Here is a 22,488-nt window from a genome sequence, read left to right on the forward strand (position 1 = left end):
TCCCTCTGTACATATTTTGTTTTTCATCGCGATTCTGAATTAATGTTTGTTAATGTGTAGCAACTAATTGTGTTTGTAGAACAATTCTAAATGTAATACATTTAGGGCTATGACTAGGGTGGTTCCTGGTCAGGTCCTATCTTAAGAAAAACCTCTGGGCCCAAGGTGTGGTTGGGTCACCAGTTAAGGAAAACCTCTGGACCCTAGATGTGGTTGGTTCACCAGTTAAGGAAAACCTCTGGACCCTAAATGTGGCTGGGTTAAGGAAGACCTCTGGGCCCTAAATGTGGCTGGGTTAAGGAAAACCTCTGGGCCCTAAATGTGGCTGGGTTAAGGAAAACCTCTGGGCACTAAATGTTGCTGGGTTAAGGAAAACCTCTGGGCCCTAGATGTGGTTGGTTCATATGTTAAGGAAAACCTCTGGGCCCTAGATGTGGTTGGGTTAAGGAAAACCTCTGGGCCCTAGATGTGGTTGGGTTAAGGAAAACGTCTGGGCCTTAGATGTGGTTGGGTTAAGGAAAACCTCTGGGCCCTAGATGTGGTTGGGTTAAGGAAAACCTCTGGGCCCTTGATGTGGTTGGTTCACCAGTTAAGGAAAACCTCTGGGCCCTAGATGTGGTTGGGTTAAGGAAAACGTCTGGGCCTTAGATGTGGTTGGGTTAAGGAAAACCTCTGGGCCCTAGATGTGGTTGGGTTAAGAAAAACCTCTGGGCCCTTGATGTGGTTGGTTCACCAGTTAAGGAAAACCTCTGGACCCTAAATGTGGCTGGGTTAAGGAAAACCTCTGGACCCTAAATGTGGTTGGTTCACCAGTTAAGGAAAACCTTTGGGCCCTCGATGTGGCTGGGTTAAGGAAAACCTCTGGACCCTAAATGTGGTTGGTTCACCAGTTAAGGAAAACCTCTGGGCCCTCAATGCGGCTGGGTTAAGGAAAACCTCTGGACCCTAAATGTGGCTGAGTTAAGGAAAACCTCTGGACCCTAAATGTGGTTGGTTCACCAGTTAAGGAAAACCTCTCGGCCCTCAATGTGGCTGGGTTAAGGAAAACCTCTGGGCCCTAGATGTGGTTAGTTCACCAGTTAAGGAAAACCTCTGGACACGAAATGTGGCTGGGTTAAGGAAAACCTCTGGACCCTAAATGTGGTTGGTTCACCAGTTAAGGAAAACCTCTGGGCCCTCGATGTGGCTGGGTTAAGGAAAACCTCTGGACCCTAAATGTGGCTGAGTTAAGGAAAACCTCTGGGCCCTAGATGTGAGTGGGTTAAGGAAAACCTCTGGACCCTAAATGTGGCTGGGTTAAGGAAAACCTCTGGGCCCTAAATGTGGTTGGTTCACATGTTAAGGAAAACCTCTGGTTCCTAAATGTGGTTGGTTCACATGTTAAGGAAAACCTCTGGGCCCTGGATGTGGTTGGTTCACATGTTAAGGAATACCTCCTGACCCCAAATGTGGCTGGGCTAAGGAAAACCTCTGGACCCTAAATGTGGCTGGGTTAAGGAAAACCTCTGGGCCCTAGATGTGAGTGAGAGGTCCAAGGTCTAGGAGTATCTGAAGGTATAGTGTTATTACTACTGGTGAACTCACTGTTTATTAGGATTTTGTTTCTTAAGACAAAGGCTTTATTTACCACAATGATTTTCTCTCTAATTAATCTAGGTTTTACACTTGAAGACTTTTCTTTGTGTGTTTTACTTTATCAGAGTACCACTACTATGTGTCTTAGTGATCACATTGTTTTATTCTGTTATTTGCATCGACTCATGTTTTATGCAATATTTTATGTATTATCCATTTTTTATGTTCTTAGTTTTGATAATGTTACAAATGTCTTTTAATGCAATCTGTGTTACAATATCGATGTAATTTATTCTAAAGTTGTGTTATATGTATAGGCTCATCTGCATTGGTTCTCTGTTTCTACATATTTTAACATTCAAAGATATTGACCTCTGAATCCTTTCTAGATTCAAGCATATCTTCTAATGTTAACTATTGACTTCAGTGTAATTGTGAATAACTTGAATCCTTGTCAGAATGTCCTTGTCAGTGTCAACGTTTACCTGTATACGTCCCTGACAGTGTCTGCAGCATTACAACATGAAACAAGGACATGATATTGATCTGACTATTGAGCTACAGAGCTTTGTGTTAAACTGTTATCACTGTTCAACATGCTACTGGGTCTGGGAGGACACCATGTACAACACAACGTCTGTCATTATTGGTGCTGATGTGAAGATATGCAACAAACTGACATTAAAAAGATCAAATAAACATCTTTATTTCATGTCGTTGTTATTGGTTGTGTGAAATACTGATCATCAACAGAGGTCATGTATTAAACTGAGATAACGTCATGCTGAAGGTTGACCGTGATTGAAGATTTTACAACATGGACTGGTAATATTTAATGTACATGTTTGAGAGTTTAATTTATTTACAGGTATTTAGTGAATTTAGTTGTCTGCTAAACTGCATGCTGGAACTGGTGACTGGTCTGTAGTGACTGAGTGCAGTTGAATTGTTAACCACCAGATGGAGGACTTGAGATACAAAAGATCAGCGTTCTGTAAAGATGACCTGAAACCAGAGTCATTAAACGTGTGAGTCATGATGGTGTCTGAGTCGTTACATGTTTGGTATGGTAAGTATACGATGTGGACATCTGTGTTGTATTGTGTATTGTAAGTATAGCAGGTTCCTTCTCTCTCTCTCTCTCTCTCTCTCTCTCTCTCTCTCTCTCTCTCTCTCTCTCTCTCTCTCTCTCTCTCTCTCTCTCTCTCTCTCTCTCTCTCTCTCAATTCAATTCAATTCAATTCAAGGGGCTTTATTGGCATGGGAAACATGTGTTAACATTGCCAAAGCAAGTAAGGTATATAATATATAAAGTGAAATAAACAATAAAAATTAACAGTAGACATCACACATACAGAAGTTTCAAAACAATAAAGACATTACAAATGTCGTATTATATATATATATATGTATATATACAGTGTTTTTACAATGTGCAAATGGTAAAGGACACAAGATAAAATAAATAAGCATAGATATGGGTTGTATTTACAATTGTGCGTGTTCTTCACTGGTTGCCCTTTTCTCGTGGCAACAGGTCACAAATCTTGCTGCTCTGATGGCACACTGTGGAATTTCACCCAGTAGATATGGGAGTTTTTCAAAATTGGATTTGTTTTCGAATTCTTTGTGGATCTGTGTAATCTGAGGGAAATATGTCTCTCTAATATGGTCATACATTGGGCAGGAGGTTAGGAAGTGCAGCTCAGTTTCCACCTCATTTTGTGGGCAGTGAGTAAAGGGTCTCTCTCTCTCTCTCTCTCTCTCTCTCTCTCTCTCTCTCTCTCTCTCTCTCTCCATCTCTCAGCTCCTGTAAATGCACAACAGGACAGCAGTGACCGTGCTGGACATACCAATGTTCACTACTGTACATAGTTACCACGTCAAACACAGGTGTTTCCCCCCCCCCCTCTCCCTCTTCTAAGCTGCTGCTAGTCTCTGTTATTATCTATGCATAGTCACTTTAATAACTCTACCTACAAGTACAGTGCCTTGCGAAAGTATTCGGCCCCCTTGAACTTTGCGACCTTTTGCCACATTTCAGGCTTCAAACATAAGGATATAAAACTGTATTTTTTTGTGAAGAATCAACAACAAGTGGGACACAATCATGAAGTGGAACGACATTTATTGGATATTTCAAACTTTTTTAACAAATCAAAAACTGAAAAATTGGGCGTGCAAAATTATTCAGCCCCTTTACTTTCAGTGCAGCAAACTCTATCCAGAAGTTCAGTGAGGATCTCTGAATGATCCAATGTTGACCTAAATGACTAATGATGATAAATACAATCCACCTGTGTGTAATCAAGTCTCCGTATAAATGCACCTGCACTGTGATAGTCTCAGAGGTCCGTTAAAAGCGCAGACACTCCTTCTCTCTTCTTTTGCACAGTACCCCTCTCTCAACTCTCTCCATCTCTCTCTCTCTCCTTTTCTCCCCCATCTCTCTGTCAGACAGAGATTAGGGTTCCAGGGACCTTCAGGTTCTGTTGTAGTGTTGGTGTTGGGATGGTTTCACCACAGAGCAGGAAGAGATGAAGTGGAGGGTTAGACACAGTGAGCTGTGCAGAGTCAGGCTAAATTGAGCCAAGCCGGTACTGTATTTAAACTAGAAGTGTTATTTCATTGTGTGGAGAGAAGATGGAGACTAACCTCCTCTTGGCCACCACTAAGGACTTCAACAATCCACTAATGTCCAAGTCCCTGTCAGGTGATGTCATAAATGTAAATGATGTATTTACACACACACACACACACACACACACACACACACACACACACACACACACACACACACACACACACACACACACACACACACACACACACACACACACACACACACACACACACACACACACACACACACACACACACACACACACACACACACACAAACAGACACACACACACAGCCCTTTGTGATGCTGGGGACAGAAGTTGAGGTTAATGTTCTATGCTCTGTAGGCGCTGCATGGAGGCAAGTCTGGGAGAGAGAGAATAGACAGGAGGGAGAGAATGAAACAGAATAAAGAAAAGAGAGAATAGACAGGAGGGAGAGAATGAAACAGAATAAAGAACAGAGAGAATATACAGGAGGGAGAGAATGAATCAGAATAAAGAATAGAGAGAGAGTTATGAGAATAAAAGAGAAATTAAGAGACTAGAAGACAGAATGAGACCGAAAGAGAGATAGTGTGTGAGAGAGAATGAGAGAGTTCAGGCAGGGTTCTGAAGGGAGGTGTTGTGTGAGGAGGGAGGGAGGATATGTGGGGGAGGGGTGGAGTCAGGGGTCTGCTATTAGTAGATCCTAGTGATGGATGACTGCTGTGTGTGTAGGAGAGAGAGAGACTCTTTTTCATCCTGCTCTTTCCCCATTCCCCCCATCATCAGACAAGCAGAGTAGAGCAGGACAGAGAGACGTGAGCCAACAAGTGCAGAACAGAACAACTCCACAAAGAGAAGAGAGAGGAGGATAGTTCCCTTTGCAAGGACAGAAAAAGAGGAGACAATCAAGCCTTTCAGAAAACACCAACAGGAGAAGAAATATGAGACTGCAGCACATTTAAATCCTCTAATCTTCTTTGCTCACCAACTGAGGACTTTTTTCTAGTCCCATTTTATGTTGGAACAGTTAGATTTCTTTCTCATTCTTCAAGAGGCTACACACTGATTGTAGAAAACCTTCACTGTGTAGTAGGACTTTTTGAAGAGAGAAGGAGAAAGTGGGAGAAGGAAAGAGAAAATAAGGCTTTTTTGGAGCCAGGATTTGAGAAGCAGGAGGCTACAGAGATGGAGATCATGCCCGGGAGAGGAGCTTGTTCTGGGGCAGGCATGGGGAGGTTACCTGGGTACCTGGTGTGTGTGCTGGTTCTCTGTGCCCTGGTGACAGGCTATGCCAGCACATGCCCTGCCCTGTGCACCTGCACTGGCACCACAGTTGACTGCCATGGGCTGGGCATCAAAACCGTGCCCCGGAATATACCCCGCAACACAGAGAGAATGTGAGTGTCTACTTCTGTGTTATACTGTGTGTGTGTGTGTGTGTGTGTGTGTGTGTGTGTGTGTGTGTGTGTGTGTGTGTGTGTGTGTGTGTGTGTGTGTGTGTGTGTGTGTGTGTGTGTGTGTGTGTGTGTGTGTGTGTGTGTGTGCAGTGACATTCCAGTCAGGTATAAATAGTTGTGACTGGAAAGAACAGGATCAGATGCATGCTGTTCACATGTCCATCATTTACATACCTACCACCGGCACTGTGTGTGTGTCTATACATTCTGACAGTAAAATGTGGACTAGAGCATTAATGAAATTCGTGAAATGCTCAAGTGGTTAGGTTCAGGTCAATACAATGAATACAATGAACAGTTGATCTTATGAGTGTATGTCCTGTCTAATATGAATACATTTTACTGTGAGATGATTCAATCAGTAAATGTCTTGTTGATGTGGTGGTTTTGAATTTCTATATTCAAGCTGAATTTCACTGCATACTTGCATCTTCTTGATTGCAAAATTAGCAATAAATGATTCCCCCCTCTAGACTAGGTGTAAAGAAATGTTAGCCTACATTCTGATGGTTTGGGGACACTGTTAATTTAGCATACTAGATCCTCTCTCTTTCTCTCTGTTTCTCTCTGTTTCTCTCTCTCTCTCCCCCCCTCTCTCTCCCTCTGTCTCTCCCTCACTCTCTTCCCCTCACTCTTACTGACCCTCAGAGGAGAGGAGAGGAGAGGAGTGGAGGATAGGAGAAGTGGAGGAGAGGAGAAGAGAGGTGGAGGAGAGGAGAAGAGGAGAGTAGGAGAGAAGTGGAGGAGGAGAGAAGTGGAGGAGAGGAGGAGAGGAGAGGAGAGGAGAAAGATTGTTCTATCTCAGCTTTTAGAATAGCTCAGATGAATAAAATGTGTGGGAATGGAGGAGAGCAGAGGAGAGAAACTTGTGTCAAAACTGACTGTATATTTCATACATTCCATATTTCATTTCGAAGAACACATTTTGTACCAGAAGTGTGTTTCAGGGCTGATTGTTTCTTCACACATTCGTGGTGATTTAATGGTTGTCTTTTTCATGAGTGGCCGTTCACACTGAGAGTGGAGTTCAACTGAAGGGGGTTTTGTGTGTTCCACTTAGTTAATGCATCTGTAGGTCAGGTTTACTAGTTGTTCTACCTGGAATTTGGAACGTGATTTCATGCCTCAAACATTCTGGCTGAATAGGAAGGATTTCTGTTCATCTCTAAATACTTCTGTTTGATGTATCAAGTAGAGGTTACGTCTTTGGAGGTTAGACGTGTGAGTTGTCTGTCTGTGCCTGTGTCATGTAGATTATTTTCTTAGGAAGCCAAGCATTTCAAGTTCTCTGTGTGTGTGTGTGTGTGTGCGTGTGTGTGTGTGTGTGTGTGTGTGTGTGTGTGTGTGTGTCATGTAGAAGGTTATTGGTCTCCATGGAGACGTTAGTTAACAATAGAAACTCTCCATACTCCAGGACCATTATGAAGTGGAATTCATCAGGGTGATTGAACAAGTACCACTAAGGCTGATATTAGTGCAGTATTGGTGTAGACAGCTACTGGGCAGAGTACAGGCCTTTACATTGACTTGAAGAGGACAGGAGGAAAGGAGGAGAGGGGGAAGAGAGGAGAGCTAAGGAGGGAAGGAGTGAAGGAGGTTGGGGGGTCAGTCTGTCTGGACCAGGTTTATTGGACAATCCAGGACTGCAGGGGTGATTTTGGGGAAGTGTGTATGTGGGTGTATTGGTGGCTGGAAGGTGTGTGTGTGTGTTGACTTTGTGGGTGTGTGATTTGGGGGAGGTGTTGAGACTGACTGCAGTATCCCAGTTGCACTTGTCACTGTGGCTTTAGATCAGCCCTGACCTCTGAACTGTAAATGAGCCTCAACTTAGCTCAGCTCCAAGTGTTAAAATCACACCATGCTACACACCTTCTCCTGCCATGGTTAGGATGTCTTCAGCCTGTCGTCCATTCTTAGTCCCACTCACAGACACCACTCGTACTTAAACTATACCATTGGTGTGTAAAGGCCTGAGGCAAGTCAACAAGTATTGAGACTTTACATATTTGGTATTGTTGTAAATGCACACACACACACACACACACACACACGCTACACACACACGCTACACTACACACTACACACTACACACGCTACACTACACACTACACACACACACCACAATTTTCATACATGTCCTTCCCTCGCTCTGCTTCTGTAGTAGCTTGTCTTGTTATTATTTGGCAGTCAATGGCGTAACGTTTTCTGTAGTAGCTTGTCTCTCTGTAATGTGTATTGTATCTCTAATGGATGTATAGATCCAGCCCTGACTGCTAGACAGCTCTGATAACACTACAGACTCTCTAGTGGCAAAGCCGATGATGGATAGGAATGACTGGACCTCTTTCAGCCTTTACAGCACAATACAACTCTCCAGTCAAAACACACATCAGCTCAGACAGTTGACAAATCCACAGTTCCGACTTCAGACGAGTCCCCTGACAAACCACCATTGTGTTTGTGAGAGTCTCCCCTTTCTATAGTTTGTAGATCGAACCATTCGGACGCTACAGACGTCAGGAGAAGACCGTAGTGCGACGTCGACCGATACGGTGTATTGAGACTCATCCAATGAAAAACCCTGATCTCTCTTGTTTAAACTGACAGATTTGTTATGGGGTTGTGACGATCTTAGGCGTAGTGGGTGCGGAGTCAGGTGCAGGAGGCAGAAAGTTCTGAATTTATTAAGCACAGGGCCACATACTAAATACAAAGCAACCGAGCGTCATAAAACAAATGGCCAACATAGGAACAAAACCAAGAATGCACTGCCACACATACAAAGTGGGAATTACAAGCCCACAAGAAGAGCAGGCGGCCTACCGACTTAAATAGCCAAACACACGAAGAGCAGGCGGTCCTACCAACTTAAATAACCAAACACATGAAGAGCAGGCGGTCCTACCAACTTAAATAACCAAACACACGAAGAGCAGGCGGTCCTACCAACTTAAATAGCCAAACACATGAAGAGCAGGCGGCCTACCAACTTAAATAACCAAACACACGAAGAGCAGGCGGTCCTACCAACTTAAATAGCCAAACACACGAAGAGCAGGCGGCCTACCGACTTAAATAGCCAAACACACGAAGAGCAGGCGGCCTACCGACTTAAATAGCCAAACACACGAAGAGCAGGCGGCCTACCGACTTAAATAGCCAAACACACGAAGAGCAGGCGGTCCTACCGACTTAAATAGCCAAACACATGAAGAGCAGGCGGCCTACCGACTTAAATAGCCAAACACATGAAGAGCAGGCGGCCTACCGACTTAAATAGCCAAACACACGAAGAGCAGACGGTCCTACCAACTTAAATAGCCAAACACATGAAGAGCAGGCGGCCTACCGACTTAAATAGCCAAACACACGAAGAGCAGGCGGCCTACCAACTTAAATAACCAAACACACGAAGAGCAGGCGGCCTACAAACTTAAATAGCCAAACACACGAAGAGCAGGCGGCCTACCAACTTAAATAGCCAAACACACGAAGAGCAGGCGGCCTACCAACTTAAATAGCCAAACACACGAAGAGCAGGCGGGCCTACCGACTTAAATAGCCAAACACACGAAGAGCAGGCGGGCCTACCGACTTAAATAGCCAAACACACGAAGAGCAGGTGGCCTACCAACTTAAATAGCCAAACACATGAAGAGCAGGCGGCCTACCAACTTAAATAGCCAAACACATGAAGAGCAGACGGGCCTACCAACTTAAATAGCCAAACACACAAAGAGCAGGCGGCCTACCAACTTAAATAGCCAAACACATGAAGAGCAGGCGGCCTACCAACTTAAATAGCCAAACACATGAAGAGCAGGTGGGCCTACCAACTTAAATAGCCAAACACACAAAGAGCAGGCGGCCTACCAACTTAAATAGCCAAACACATGAAGAGCAGGCGGCCTACCAACTTAAATAGCCAAACACACGAAGAGCAGGCGGCCTACCAACTTAAATAGCCAAACACATGAAGAGCAGGCGGGCCTACCAACTTAAATAGCCAAACACATGAAGAGCAGGCGGGCCTACCAACTTAAATAGCCAAACTAAACATCTAAACAAGAAACAAATCAGACCAAACCAACAGAAAAGGAAAAAGAGATCGTGGCAGCAAGTAGGCAGGTGACGACGACCCCCGACGACCCCCGACGACCCCCGAACAGGAACAGGAGCCACCTTCGGTAGGAGTCGTTGGAGTGTCATTGTGTGGGAATTTTTACTTCTCCTTATCAGTACTGAGTGCCCTGAGGCCTGACCAGACAGAATGAGAACTGTAAATAATGTTACAGTGTTTAACCTCCACACACGACAGACCTTCACCCCGTCCCTCACCAAGAGAGACAATGAAAACAGCATTTGAAGGAAAGAGGGAGAGAGAGGGGAAGAAACTCCAGCCTGGTTCCTATTTGATTTCCCCCCCTCCCCTCTCTCTCTACTCTCTCTCTACTCTCTCTCTCTCTCTCTCTCTCTCTCTCTCTCTCTCTCTCTCTCTCTCTCTCTCTCTCTCTCTTCTCTCTCTCTCTCTTCTCTCTCTTCTCTCTCACTCTCTGTATCCCTACGACTCTCTGTCCTCTACATCCCTCTCTTCTCTCCTGCCCCCTCTCTCCTGGCCTGTGACTCTCACGACTGTCACTTCCATATGCTGTGGAATCTGGTTATGCTCACACTCTCAACTAGACCTCTAGCTAGCTAGCTACTGCCTGTTATACTGTAGCTGGTGAGACCTGGTGGAATTTACAGGGACATTTAACCAACGGAGTTAACAGCATGATCAACCCATTAAACTGGTATATTTGCGTTAGCCTACTAATTATACAAACAGCCGTACTGGTAACTTGGTAGGCAGCATGTGCTGCACCAGAATCACATCTTCTGGTTCACATTTACATTTACATTTAAGTCATTTAGCAGACGCTCTTATCCAGAGCGACTTACAAATTGGTGAATTCACCTTCTGACATCCAGTGTAACAGCCACTTTACAATAGTGCATCTAAATCATTTAAGGGGGGGGGTGAGAAGGATTACTTTATCCTATCCTAGGTATTCCTTAAAGAGGTGGGGTTTCAGGTGTCTCCGGAAGGTGGTGATTGACTCCGCTGTCCTGGCGTCGTGAGGGAGTTTGTTCCACCATTGGGGGGCCAGAGCAGCGAACAGTTTTGACTGGGCTGAGCGGGAACTGTACTTCCTCAGTGGTAGGGAGGCGAGCAGGCCAGAGGTGGATGAACGCAGTGCCCTTGTTTGGGTGTAGGGCCTGATCAGAGCCTGGAGGTACTGCGGTGCCGTTCCCCTCACAGCTCCGTAGGCAAGCACCATGGTCTTGTAGCGGATGCGAGCTTCAACTGGAAGCCAGTGGAGAGAGCGGAGGAGCGGGGTGACGTGAGAGAACTTGGGAAGGTTGAACACCAGACGGGCTGCGGCGTTCTGGATGAGTTGTAGGGGTTTAATGGCACAAGCAGGGAGCCCAGCCAACAGCGAGTTGCAGTAATCCAGACGGGAGATGACAAGTGCCTGGATTAGGACCTGCGCCGCTTCCTGTGTGAGGCAGGGTCGTACTCTGCGGATGTTGTAGAGCATGAACCTACAGGAACGGGCCACCGCCTTGATGTTAGTTGAGAACGACAGGGTGTTGTCCAGGTTCTTAGCGCTCTGGGAGGAGGACACAATGGAGTTGTCAACCGTGATGGCGAGATCATGGAACGGGCAGTCCTTCCCCGGGAGGAAGAGCAGCTCCGTCTTGCCGAGGTTCAGCTTGAGGTGGTGATCCGTCATCCACACTGATATGTCTGCCAGACATGCAGAGATGCGATTCGCCACCTGGTCATCAGAAGGGGGAAAGGAGAAGATTAATTGTGTGTCGTCTGCATAGCAATGATAGGAGAGACCATGTGAGGTTATGACAGAGCCAAGTGACTTGGTGTATAGCGAGAATAGGAGAGGGCCTAGAACAGAGCCCTGGGGGACACCAGTGGTGAGAGCGCGTGGCGAGGAGACAGATTCTCGCCACGCCACCTGGTAGGAGCGACCTGTCAGGTAGGACGCAATCCAAGCGTGGGCCGCGCCGGAGATGCCCAACTCGGAGAGGGTGGAGAGGAGGATCTGATGGTTCACAGTATCGAAGGCAGCCGATAGGTCTAGAAGGATGAGAGCAGAGGAGAGAGAGTTAGCTTTAGCAGTGCGGAGCGCCTCCGTGATACAGAGAAGAGCCGACTCAGTTGAATGACTAGTCTTGAAACCTGACTGATTTGGATCAAGAAGGTTTGAATGATGTGTGTAATTCCAGTCCACATAATATAGTATAATACAGTAATACGTCAGACTACTGGCTCCTTTCATTTGTTTACTGAGGAGATCAGCTACATCTATGGGCTTTTGTGTTGTGTGTTTCTGTTGTGCATAATGTGCAGTAGCCTATATAAAAAATGTATGTAGCCTATTGGATAACGACACAATCATCTGGGCTTTTTTTGGGCTTGGGCTCATTAAATGTAATTAATATATGACTCATTAAATGTATTTAATATATGACTCATTAAATGTATTTAATATATGACTCATTAAATGTATTTAATATATGACTCATTAAATGTATTTAATATATGACTCATTAAATGTATTTAATATATGCCTCATTAAATGTATTTAATATATGCCTCATTAAATGTATTTAATATATGACTCATTAAATGTATTTAATATGTGACTCATTAAATGTATTTAATATATGACTCATTAAATGTATTTAATATATGACTCATTAAATGTATTTAATATATGACTCATTAAATGTATTTAATATATGACTCATTAAATGTATTTAATATATGACTCATTAAATGTATTTAATATATGCCTCATCAGGCTCAGGTAGCATCAGGTTGAATGTTCATGCTGATCAAAGCTCTAATCAAATCCAGACATATTTACAGTATATGATTTATAATGCTTTTGAATGACACTTCCGGTTTCGGTGGGAAAAACCAGGTGACCCGGGAGAAAGGGGATTTATTCTCGGGATAGAACATTTGCAAAATACCGGGAAAATATTTAACTCTAGTCATTACCCCAGAGAGAGCTTCCTCAGGTGGGGTCAGATTCTTGTAGGTGTTGCCTCTACTGGAGCTGTTCAGGCCTCTAACAATTATGAGCCAATCATCTCTCATGTTACTGCATTTTGTGTGTGACTGGGGGACATCTACAGACCTGTAGTAATTGACAACAGACGGAGAGAAGAAATGAGAAGTTCTGCTTGTTTATATGACTAGCTTCCTTCCCCTGCAGAGACCCCAATCTCTCTCTCTCTCTCTCTCTCTCTCTCTCTCTCTCTCTCTCTCTCTCTCTCTCTCTCTCTCTCTCTCTCTCTCTCTCTCTCTCTCTCTCTCTCTCTCTCTCTCTCTCTCTCTCTCTCTCTCTCTTCCTCTTTCTCTTTTCTCTCTTTCTCTCTCTCTCTCTCTCTCTTTCTCTCTCTCTCTCTTTCTCTCTCTCTCTCTCTCTCATACTCTGTTCTCTTTTCTCTCTCTCTCTCTCTCTCTCTCTCTCTCTCTCTCTCTCTCTCTCTCTTTCTCTTTCTCTCTCTCTCTCTCTCTCTCTCTCTCTCTCTCTCTTCCTCTTTCTCTTTCTCTCTTCTCTTCTTTTTCTTCATCCCACAATTCCTTGGGGCGTCATCAGTGAAGGCCACCCTGTAGATGAGACGTTGGGAACCCAAAAGTATGTGTGTGTACCTGTAATGAGCAGCACGTGTTTGTATCAGACCCTGGGACAATGAAGTTCACTCTATAACTTATTTCCCATGGCCGGTCGGTCGATGCACCTGTGTACACACACACACACACACACACACACACACACACACACACACACACACACACACACACACACACACACACACACACACAGAGTGGGCAATGGTGCGGTATTACAGGCCCTCCTCTTGGCCACAGAGATACAATCTTGCCAATTTCCTGCAATTCTACACATTTTGCCATGGGGCAGGGAGAATATTTTAGTTTTAAAGCGAGTTTCCTGCAAATCTACAAATTTGACATGGGGCTGGGATAAAGATTGTACTTTCAATGCTAATTTCCTTCAATTCTACACATTTTGGCGTGTGTCAGAGAGAGCTTTCAGTTTCAAAACTAATTTCCTGCTATTATAAATGATTTTGACATGGGTCTGAGAGAATGGTAGTGTAATAGATGGCATTAGACCGGTGATTCGCTGTGCCTGGTTTTCTCATAGAGCTTTGCATTCAGGAAAAATATTTGTCTCATCAGACCACAGAATCTTTTGCCTTGTGAAGTTCTTGAAGTCTTAAACGTTCCTTTCTGCAACCTTCAGGCATCATGTGCCTCAGGAGTGGCTTCCATCTGGACATTCTCCTATACAGCCCAGATTGGTGAAGTGCTGGAGAGACTGTTGTCCTTCTAGCAGGTTCTCCCATCTTAGCCAAGGAACTCTGTAGTTCTGTCAGAGTGGTCATGATTCCATATGTGTTATTTCATAGTTTTGATGTCTTCACTATTATTCTACAATTTTGAAAATAGTTTTTTAAAAACTTTTAAAAAACTTGAATGAGTAGGTGTTCTAAAACTTTTGACCGGTAGTGTATGTCTCATCACAATTATATCTCTAAGATATACAGACATTTCCTTGCAGAGGAAGTCACAATTATTCGAATCACAACCAAGTCTCAAGTCACATTGTCTGAGTCTTAAGTCGAGTCCCAAGTTGAACCGGTTGAGTCTCGAGTCAAGTCCAAGCCTTGAATTCTAAGATCAAATGAAATTTTTTCAAGCCAATTCTCAAGTCTATACATGCAATGACTTGTTCAGCTCCAAATCTTTGTCTATTTATTGAGGCTATCAGACAGCCCTTTTTGTTATTTTATCTATAACACATTTTGATGATGTAATAATTAATTTTGACATCAAATTCCAAGTGCAAGTTAATTTCAAGCAATGTCATACCAAAAGACCAGTACACCTATGCAAGTCATTGTTGCTTGGTGCCTCATTGATTGTGAGCTTGCAAAGTAAACAGTTGATATTCTTGTTTACACTGCACCCGATCTTATAGCTGTGCAGCAAATCAGAAGTCTGTTCTCTAGCTCAGCGTTTCTCAAACTTTTTGACCCCCAACCCCTAAAAAGCAGGGTTCAAAGCTTGGGTTCCCTCACACAGACCTATCTGAAATATGAAAATAAATCAAATCACCTGTTCTATTGATGTTCTCCAGAAAAACCCTAGTAGGCCTATGTTTCTATTATCCATATAATCCCGTTTAGAAATCTACTATAGAGGCATCTTTCACTAATCTCTGCACTCTCCTTTGTGTGCCAATGCTGAGGACTGGTCATTGGTCAACATCCAAGACGTGCAACTCTTTGGTTCTAAAGCACAGATGAGATGTTTTTTAAACAATCATTTGGTAAAATACCATATATTAAAAACAAGATCAAATAGGCAAAGGTATGTATATAAAATACAAATGGTAGGCTATATGTATCCCTTTACAATATGTATAACTAATATGTAGTTCCCCCATTCAATTGTGATGTTGGAGTGATTTGTTTTGACTTGCCTCGGGCGTTAATGTCGAGCCCTGCTCTCTCTCCCTCCCTACCTCTCTCTCTCTCTCCCTACCTCTCTCTCCCTCCCTACCTCTCTCTCCCTCCCTCCCTCTCTCTCTCCCTACCTCTCTCTCCCTCCCTACCTCTCTCTCCCTCCCTACCTCTCTCTCTCCCTACTCTCTCTCTCTCCCTACCTCTCTCTCCCTCCCTCCCTCTCTCTCTCCCTCCCTACCTCTCTCTCCCTCCCTACCTCTCTCTCTCCCTACCTCTCTCTCTCCCTACCTCTCTCTCCCTCCCTCCCTACCTCTCTCTCCCTCCCTCCCTCTCTCCCTCCCTACCTCTCTCTCCCTCCCTCCCTCTCTCTCTCCCTACCTCTCTCTCCCTCCCTACGTCTCTCTCCCTCCCTACCTCTCTCCCTACCTACCTCTCTCTCTCCCTACCTCTCTCTCTCCCTACCCTCTCTCCCTCCCTCCTCCTCTCTCTCCCTCCCTCCCTCTCTCTCTCTCTCTCCCTCACTACTCTCTCTCTCCCTACCTCTCTCTCCCTCCCTACCTCTCTCTCCCTCCCTCCCTCTCTCTCTCCCTACCTCTCTCTCCCTCCCTACCTCTCTCTCTCCCTACCTCTCTCTCTCCCTACCTCTCTCTCCCTCCCTCCCTCTCTCTCTCCCTCCCTACCTCTCTCTCTCTCCCTCCCTACCTCTCTCTCTCCCTACCTCTCTCTCTCCCTACCTCTCTCTCTCCCTCCCTACCTCTCTCTCTCCCTACTCTCTCTCCCTACCTCTCTCTCTCCCTCCCTCCCTACCTCTCTCTCCCTCCCTACCTCTCTCTCCCTCACCTACCTCTCTCTCTCCCTACCTCTCTCTCTCCCTACCTCTCTCTCCCTCCCTCCCTACCTCTCTCTCCCTCCCTACCTCTCTCTCCCTCCCTCCCTCTCTCCCTCCCTACCTCTCTCTCTCTCCCTCCCTCTCTCTCTCCCTACCTCTCTCTCCCTCCCTACCTCTCTCTCCCTCCCTACCTCTCTCTCTCCCTACCTCTCTCTCCCTCCCTCCCTCTCTCTCTCTCCCTCCCTCCCTACCCTCTCTCTCCCTCTCCCTACCTCTCTCTCCCCTCCCTCCCTCTCTCTCTCTCCCTCCCTACCTCTCTCTCTCTCTCCCTACCTCTCTCTCCCTCCCTCCCTACCTACCTCTCTCTCCCTACCCTCTCTCTCCCTCCCCCTCTCTCTCTCCCTCCCTACCTCCTCTCTCTCTCCCTCCCTACCTCTCTCTCTCCCTACTCTCTCTCTCCCTCCCTCCCTACCCTCTCTCCTCCCTCCCTACCTCTCTCCCTCCCTACCCTCTCTCCCTCCCTACCTCTCTCTCCCTCCCTCCCCTCTCTCTCCCTACCTCTCTCTCCCTCCCTACCTCTCTCTCCCTCCCTCCCTCTCTCCCGAACTCTCTCTCCCTCCCTACCTCTCTCTCCCTCCCTACCTCTCTCTCCCTCCCTCCCTCTCTCTCTCCCTACCTCTCTCTCCCTCCCTCCCTCTCTCCCGAACTCTCTCTCCCTCCCTACCTCTCTCTCCCTCCCTACTCCCTCCCTACCTCTCCCTCCATCCCTCTCTCCCTCCATCCCTTTCTCTCCCTACCTCTCTCTCCCTCCCTACCTCTCTCTCTGCCTATATCTCTCTCCCTCCCTACCTCTCTCTCCCTCCCTACCTCTCTCTCCCTCCCTACCTCTCTCTCCCTCTCTACCTCTCTCTCCCTCTTACCTATCTATCTCTCGCTACCTCTCTCTCCCTCTTACCTATCTATCTCTCCCTACCTCTCTCTCCCTCTTACCTCTCTCTCCCTCCCTACCTCTCTCTCCCTCCCTACCTCTCTCTCCCTCCCTACCTCTCTCTCTCCCTACCTCTCTCTCCCTCCCTACCTCTCTCTCTCCCTACCTCTCTCTCTCCCTACCTCTCTCTCCCTCCCTCCCTCTCTCTCCCTACCTCTCTCTCTCTCCCTACCTCTCTCTCCCTCCCTACCTCTCTCTCCCTCTTACCTATCTATCTCTCCCTACCTCTCTCTCCCTCTTACCTCTCTCTCCCTCCCTACCTCTCTCTCCCTCCCTACCTCTCTCTCCCTCTTACCTATCTATCTCTCCCTACCTCTCTCTCCCTCTTACCTCTCTCTCCCTCCCTACCTCTCTCTCCCTCCCTACTCTCTCTCCCTCTTACCTATCTATCTCTCCCCTACCTCTCTCCCTCTTACCTCTCTCTCCCTCCCTACCTCTCTCTCCCTCCCTACCTCTCTCTCCCTCTTACCTATCTATCTCTCCCTACCCTCTCTCCCTCTTACCCTCTCTCCTCCCTCTCTCTCCCTCCCTACCCTCTCTCTCCCTCCCTACCTCTCTCTCCCTCCCTACCTCTCTCTCCCTCCCTACCTCTCTCTCCCTACCTCTCTCTCCCTCCCTACCTCTCTCTCCCTCCCTACTTCTCTCTCCCTCCCTACCTCTCTCTCCCTCCCTACCTCTCTCTCTCCTTACCTCTCTCTCCCTCCCTACCTACCTACCTCTCTCTCCCTCCCTACCTCTCTCTCTCTCCCCTACCTCTCTCTCCCTCCCTACCTCTCCCTCCCTCCCTCCCTCCTCCCTCCCTACCTCTCCCTCCCTCCCTACCTCTCTCTTCCTCCCTACCTCTCTCTCCCTTCCTCCCTACCTCTCTCTCCCTCCCTCCCTCCCTCTCTCTCCCTACCTTTCTCTCCCTCCCTACCTCTCTCCCTCCCTACCTCTCTCTCCCTCCCTCCCCTATCTCTCCCTACCTCTCTCTCCCTCCCTACCTCTCTCTTCCTCCCTACCTCTCTCTTCCTCTTACCTATCTATCTCTCCCTACATCTCTCCCCCTCTTACCTATCTATCTATCTCTCCCTCCCTACCTCTCTCTCCCTCCCTACCTCTCTCTCCCTCCCTACCTCTCTCTCCCTCCCTACATCTCTCTCCCTCCCTACCTCTCTCTCCCTCCCTACCTCTCTCTCCCTCTTACCTATCTATCTCTTCCTACCTCTCTCTCCTTCTTACCTATCTATCTCTCCCTACCTCTCTCTCCCTCCCTACCACTCTAGCCCTCTTACCTCTCTCTCCCTCCCTACCTCTCTATCCCTCTTACCTATCTCTCTCTCCCTACCTCTCTCCCTCCCTACCTCTCTATCCCTCCCTACCTCTCTATCCCTCATAACTATCTATCTCTCCCTGCTTCTCTATCCCTCTTACATATCTATCTCTCCCTACCTCCCTATCCCTCTTACCTATCTACCTCTCTATCCCTCTTACCTATCTACCTCTCTATCCCTCTTACCTATCTACCTCTTTATCCCTCTTACCTATCTACCTCTCTATCCCTCTTAACTCTCTATCTCTCATCTTCACCTCCCTCATCTCTAACTCTTTCTCTACCTCCTCCTATCCCCCTCTCCACCTCCTCCTATCCCCCTCTCCACCTTCTTCTATCCCCCTCTCCACCTACCTCCTTCTATCCCCCCTCATCTCTAACTCTCCACCTACCTCCTTCTATCCCCCCCTCATCTCTAACTCTCCACCTACCTCCTCCTATCCCCCTCTCCACCTCCTTCTATCCCCCTCTCCACCTCCTCCTATCCCCCTCTCCACCTCCCTCATCTCTAACTCTCCACCTACCTCCTTCTATCCCCCTCTCCACCTCCTTCTATCCCCCTCTCAACCTCCCTCATCTCTAACTCTCCACCTACCTCCTTCTATCCCCCTCTCCACCTCCTTCTATCCCCCTCTCAACCTCCCTCATCTCTAACTCTCCACCTACCTCCTCCTATCCCCCTCTCCACCTCCTCCTATCCCCCTCTCCCTCCTCCTATCCCCCTCTCAACCTCCCTCATCTCTAACTCTCCACCTACCTCCTCCTACGCCCCTCTCCACCTCCTCCTATCCCCCTCTCACTCCTTCTATCCCCCTCTCAACCTCCCTCATCTCTAACTCTCCACCTACCTCCTCCTATCCCCCTCTCCACCTCCTCCTATCCCCCTCTCCACCTCCTCCTATCCCCCTCTCCACCTCCTCCTATCCCCCTCTCACTCCTTCTATCCCCCTCTCAACCTCCCTCATCTCTAACTCTCCACCTACCTCCTCCTATCCCCCTCTCCACCTCCTCCTATCCCCCTCTCCACCTCCTTCTATCCCCCTCTCAACCTCCCTCATCTCTAACTCTCCACCTACCTCCTCATATCCCCCTCTCAACCTCCCTCATCTCTAACTCTCCACCTCCTCCTAACCCCCTCTCCACCTCCTCCTATCCCCATCTCAACCTCCCTCATCTCTAACTCTCCACCTACCTCCTCCTATCCCCCTCTCAACCTCCCTCTTCTCTAACTCTCCACCTACCTCCTCCTATCCCCCTCTCTGCCTCCCTCATCTCTAACTCTCCACCTACCTCCTCCTATCCCCCACTCCACCTCCTCCTATCCCCCTCTCAACCTCCCTCATCTCTAACTCTCCACCTACCTCCTCCTATCCCCCTCTAAACCTCCCTCATCTCTAACTCTCCACATCCTCCTAACCCCCTCTCCACCTCCTCCTATCTCCCTCTCATACTACCTCATCTCTAACTCTCCACCTACCTCCTCCTATCCCCCTCTCCACCTCCTTCTATCCCCCTCTCCACCTATCTCCTTCTATCCCCCTATCCACCTCCTTCTGTCCCCCTCTCCACCTCCTCCATCTCTAACTCCCTATTTCTTCATGTCCCCCTCTCCACCTCCTTCATCTCCAACTCCCTATTTCTCCATGTCCCCCTCTCCACCTCCTTCTATCTCTCTATCACGACCTCTTTACATCTCTGTCTCCCTCCTTTCCTCTATCCCGAGTGATCGCCAGTTCACAGCAGGGGGAAGGGGAGAGATAGAGAGAGAGGCAAACAGACCCCACAGAGCCCCAGGACAGCAACACAATTAGACCCAACCAAATCATGAGAAAACAAAAAGATAATTGACACATTGGAAAGAATTAACAAAAAAACAGAGCAAACTAGAATGCTATTTGGCCCTAAACAGAGAGTACACAGCGGCAGAATACCTGTCCACTGTGACTGACCCAAACTTAAGGAAAGCTTTGACTATGTACAGACTTAGTGAGCATAGCCTTGCTATTGAGAGAGGCTGCCGTAGACAGACCTGGCTCTCAAGAGAAGACAGGCTATGTGAACACTGCCCACAAAATGATGTGGAAACTGAGCTGCACTTCCTAACCTCCTGTCAAATGTATGACCATATTAGAGAAACATATTTCCCTCAGATTACACAGACCCACAAGGAATTCAAAAACAAATCCAAGTTTGATAAATTCCCATTTCTACTGGGTGAAATACCACAGTGTGCCATCACAGCAGCAAGATTTGTGACCTGTTGCCACAAGAAAAGGGCAACCAGTGAAGAACAAACACCATTGTAAATACAACCCATATTTGTGTTTATTTATTTTTCCTTGTGTAATTTAAATATTTGCACATCATTACAACAATGTATTTAGACTTAATATCACATTTGAAATGCCTCTATTCCCTTGGAACTTTTGTAAGCATAAGGTTTACTGTTATTTCTTTATTGTTTATTTCACCTTTGTTTATTATCTATTTCACTTGCTTTGGCAATGTTAACATGTTTTTCCCATGCCAGTAAAGTCCTGCTAAGTCAATTTAATTGTGAGCGAGAGAGAGAGAACGATGAAGAGAGACGTGGATCCCATTTGAAATGAGCTGGTGATATTTGAGTGAGATGCTCTGACAGAATTACAATAATTGGTGCTCTCACACCCCTGTCTCTCTAAACAACTCCAATATTCTCTATAAAGGGCACCTCTCGCTCTTTCTCTTTATTCTCTCTCTCTCTCTTCTTCCCCACTCTCTCTCTTTCTCCCCCACTCTCTCTTTCTCCCCCCTCTCTCTCTTTCTCCCCCCTCTCTCCCCCCTCTCTCTATTTCTCCCCTCTCTCTCTCTCTCTATCTCTCTTTCCCCCCCCCTCTCTCTTTCTCCCCACTCTCTCTCTTTCTCCCCCTCTCCCCCTCTCTCTTTCTCCCCGCTCTCTCTCTCTCTATCTCTCTTTCTCCCCCTCTCTCTTCTCCCCCCTCTCTCTCTTTCTATCTCTGTTCTCCCTCCTCTCTCTCTTTCTCCCCCTCTCTCTTTCTCCCCCCTCTCTCTTTCTCCCCCTCTCTCTCTTTCTCCCCCCCTCTCTCTCTTTCCCCCTCTCTCCCCCTTTCTCTCTTTCTCCCTCTCTCTCCCCCTTTCTCTCTTTCTCCCCCCTCTCCCTTTCCCCCTCTCTTTCTCTTTCTCCCCCTCTCTATCACTCTCTCTCTCTCTTCCCCCCCTCTCTCTCTCTCCCCCCTCTCTCTTTCTCCCCCCTCTCCCCCTCTCTCTCTCTCTAGCTCTCTTTCTCCCCCTCTCTCTCTTTCTCCCTCCTATCTCTCTCTCTCTCTTTCCCCCCCTCTCTCTCTCGCTCCTTTCTCCCCCTCTCTCTCTTCTCCCCCCTCTCTCTCTCTATCTCTCTTCCCCCCTCTCTCTCTCTCTCTTTCTCCCCCCTCTCCCCCTCTCTCTCGCTATCTCTCTTTCTCCCCCTCTCTCTCTTTCTCCCCCTCTCCCTCTCTCTCTCTATCTCTCTCTCTCTCTCTCTCTCTCTCTCTCTCTCTCTCTCTCTCTTCTCCCCCTCTCTATCTCTCTCTCTCTTCTTCTCCCCCTCTCTCTTTCTCCCCATCTCTCCCCCCCTCTCTCTTTCTCCCCCTCTCTCCCCCTCTCTCTCTTTCTCCCCCATCTCTCCCCCCACTCTCTTTTCTCCCCCCTCTCTCTCTCTATCTCTCTTCTTCCCCTCTCTCTTTCTCCCCCTCTCTCTCTCTATCTCTCTTTCTCCCCCCTCTCTCTTTATTCCCCCTCTCTCCCCCTCTCTCTCTCTTCTTCCCTCTCTCCCCCCTCTCTCTTTCTCCCCCCTCTCTTTCTTCCCCCTCTCTCCCCCCTCTCTTCTCTCCCCCTCTCTTTCTCCCCCCTCTCTTTCTCTTCCCCCTCTCTCTCTCTTTCTCCCCCACTCTCTCTCTCTCTCTCTCTCTCACTTTCTCTCCCTCTCTCCCCCCCCTCTCTCTTTCTCCCCCCTCTCCCACTCTCTCTCTTTCTCCCTCTCTCTCTTTCTCCCCCTCTCTCTCTATCTCTCTTTCTCTCCCCCTCTCTCTCTCTTTCTCCCCCACCCCTCTCTCTCTCTCTCTCTCTCTCTCTCTTTCTCTCTCTTTCTCCCTCTCTTCCTCTCCAGCTACAT

The 22,488-nt window shown here is 47.3% G+C and overlaps 1 protein-coding gene across 1 annotated transcript in view; it reads left to right on the top strand.

Annotated features, from left to right (window-relative positions):
• The first annotated feature begins 4,915 nt into the window (after positions 1–4,915).
• LOC135523480 (slit homolog 1 protein-like) overlaps positions 4,916–22,488 on the top strand; it is a 217,819-nt gene continuing 200,246 nt past the window's right edge. Inside the window, exon 1 of the mRNA XM_064950176.1 lies at positions 4,916–5,582. Within this exon, the coding sequence (XP_064806248.1) occupies positions 5,371–5,582 (212 nt within the window). The 5' untranslated portion in view covers positions 4,916–5,370. The remainder of the gene's footprint in view (positions 5,583–22,488) is intronic.

The sequence above is a fragment of the Oncorhynchus masou genome, chromosome 31 (assembly GCF_036934945.1).
Source record: "Oncorhynchus masou masou isolate Uvic2021 chromosome 31, UVic_Omas_1.1, whole genome shotgun sequence".
Taxonomy (NCBI): Eukaryota; Metazoa; Chordata; class Actinopteri; order Salmoniformes; family Salmonidae; genus Oncorhynchus; species Oncorhynchus masou.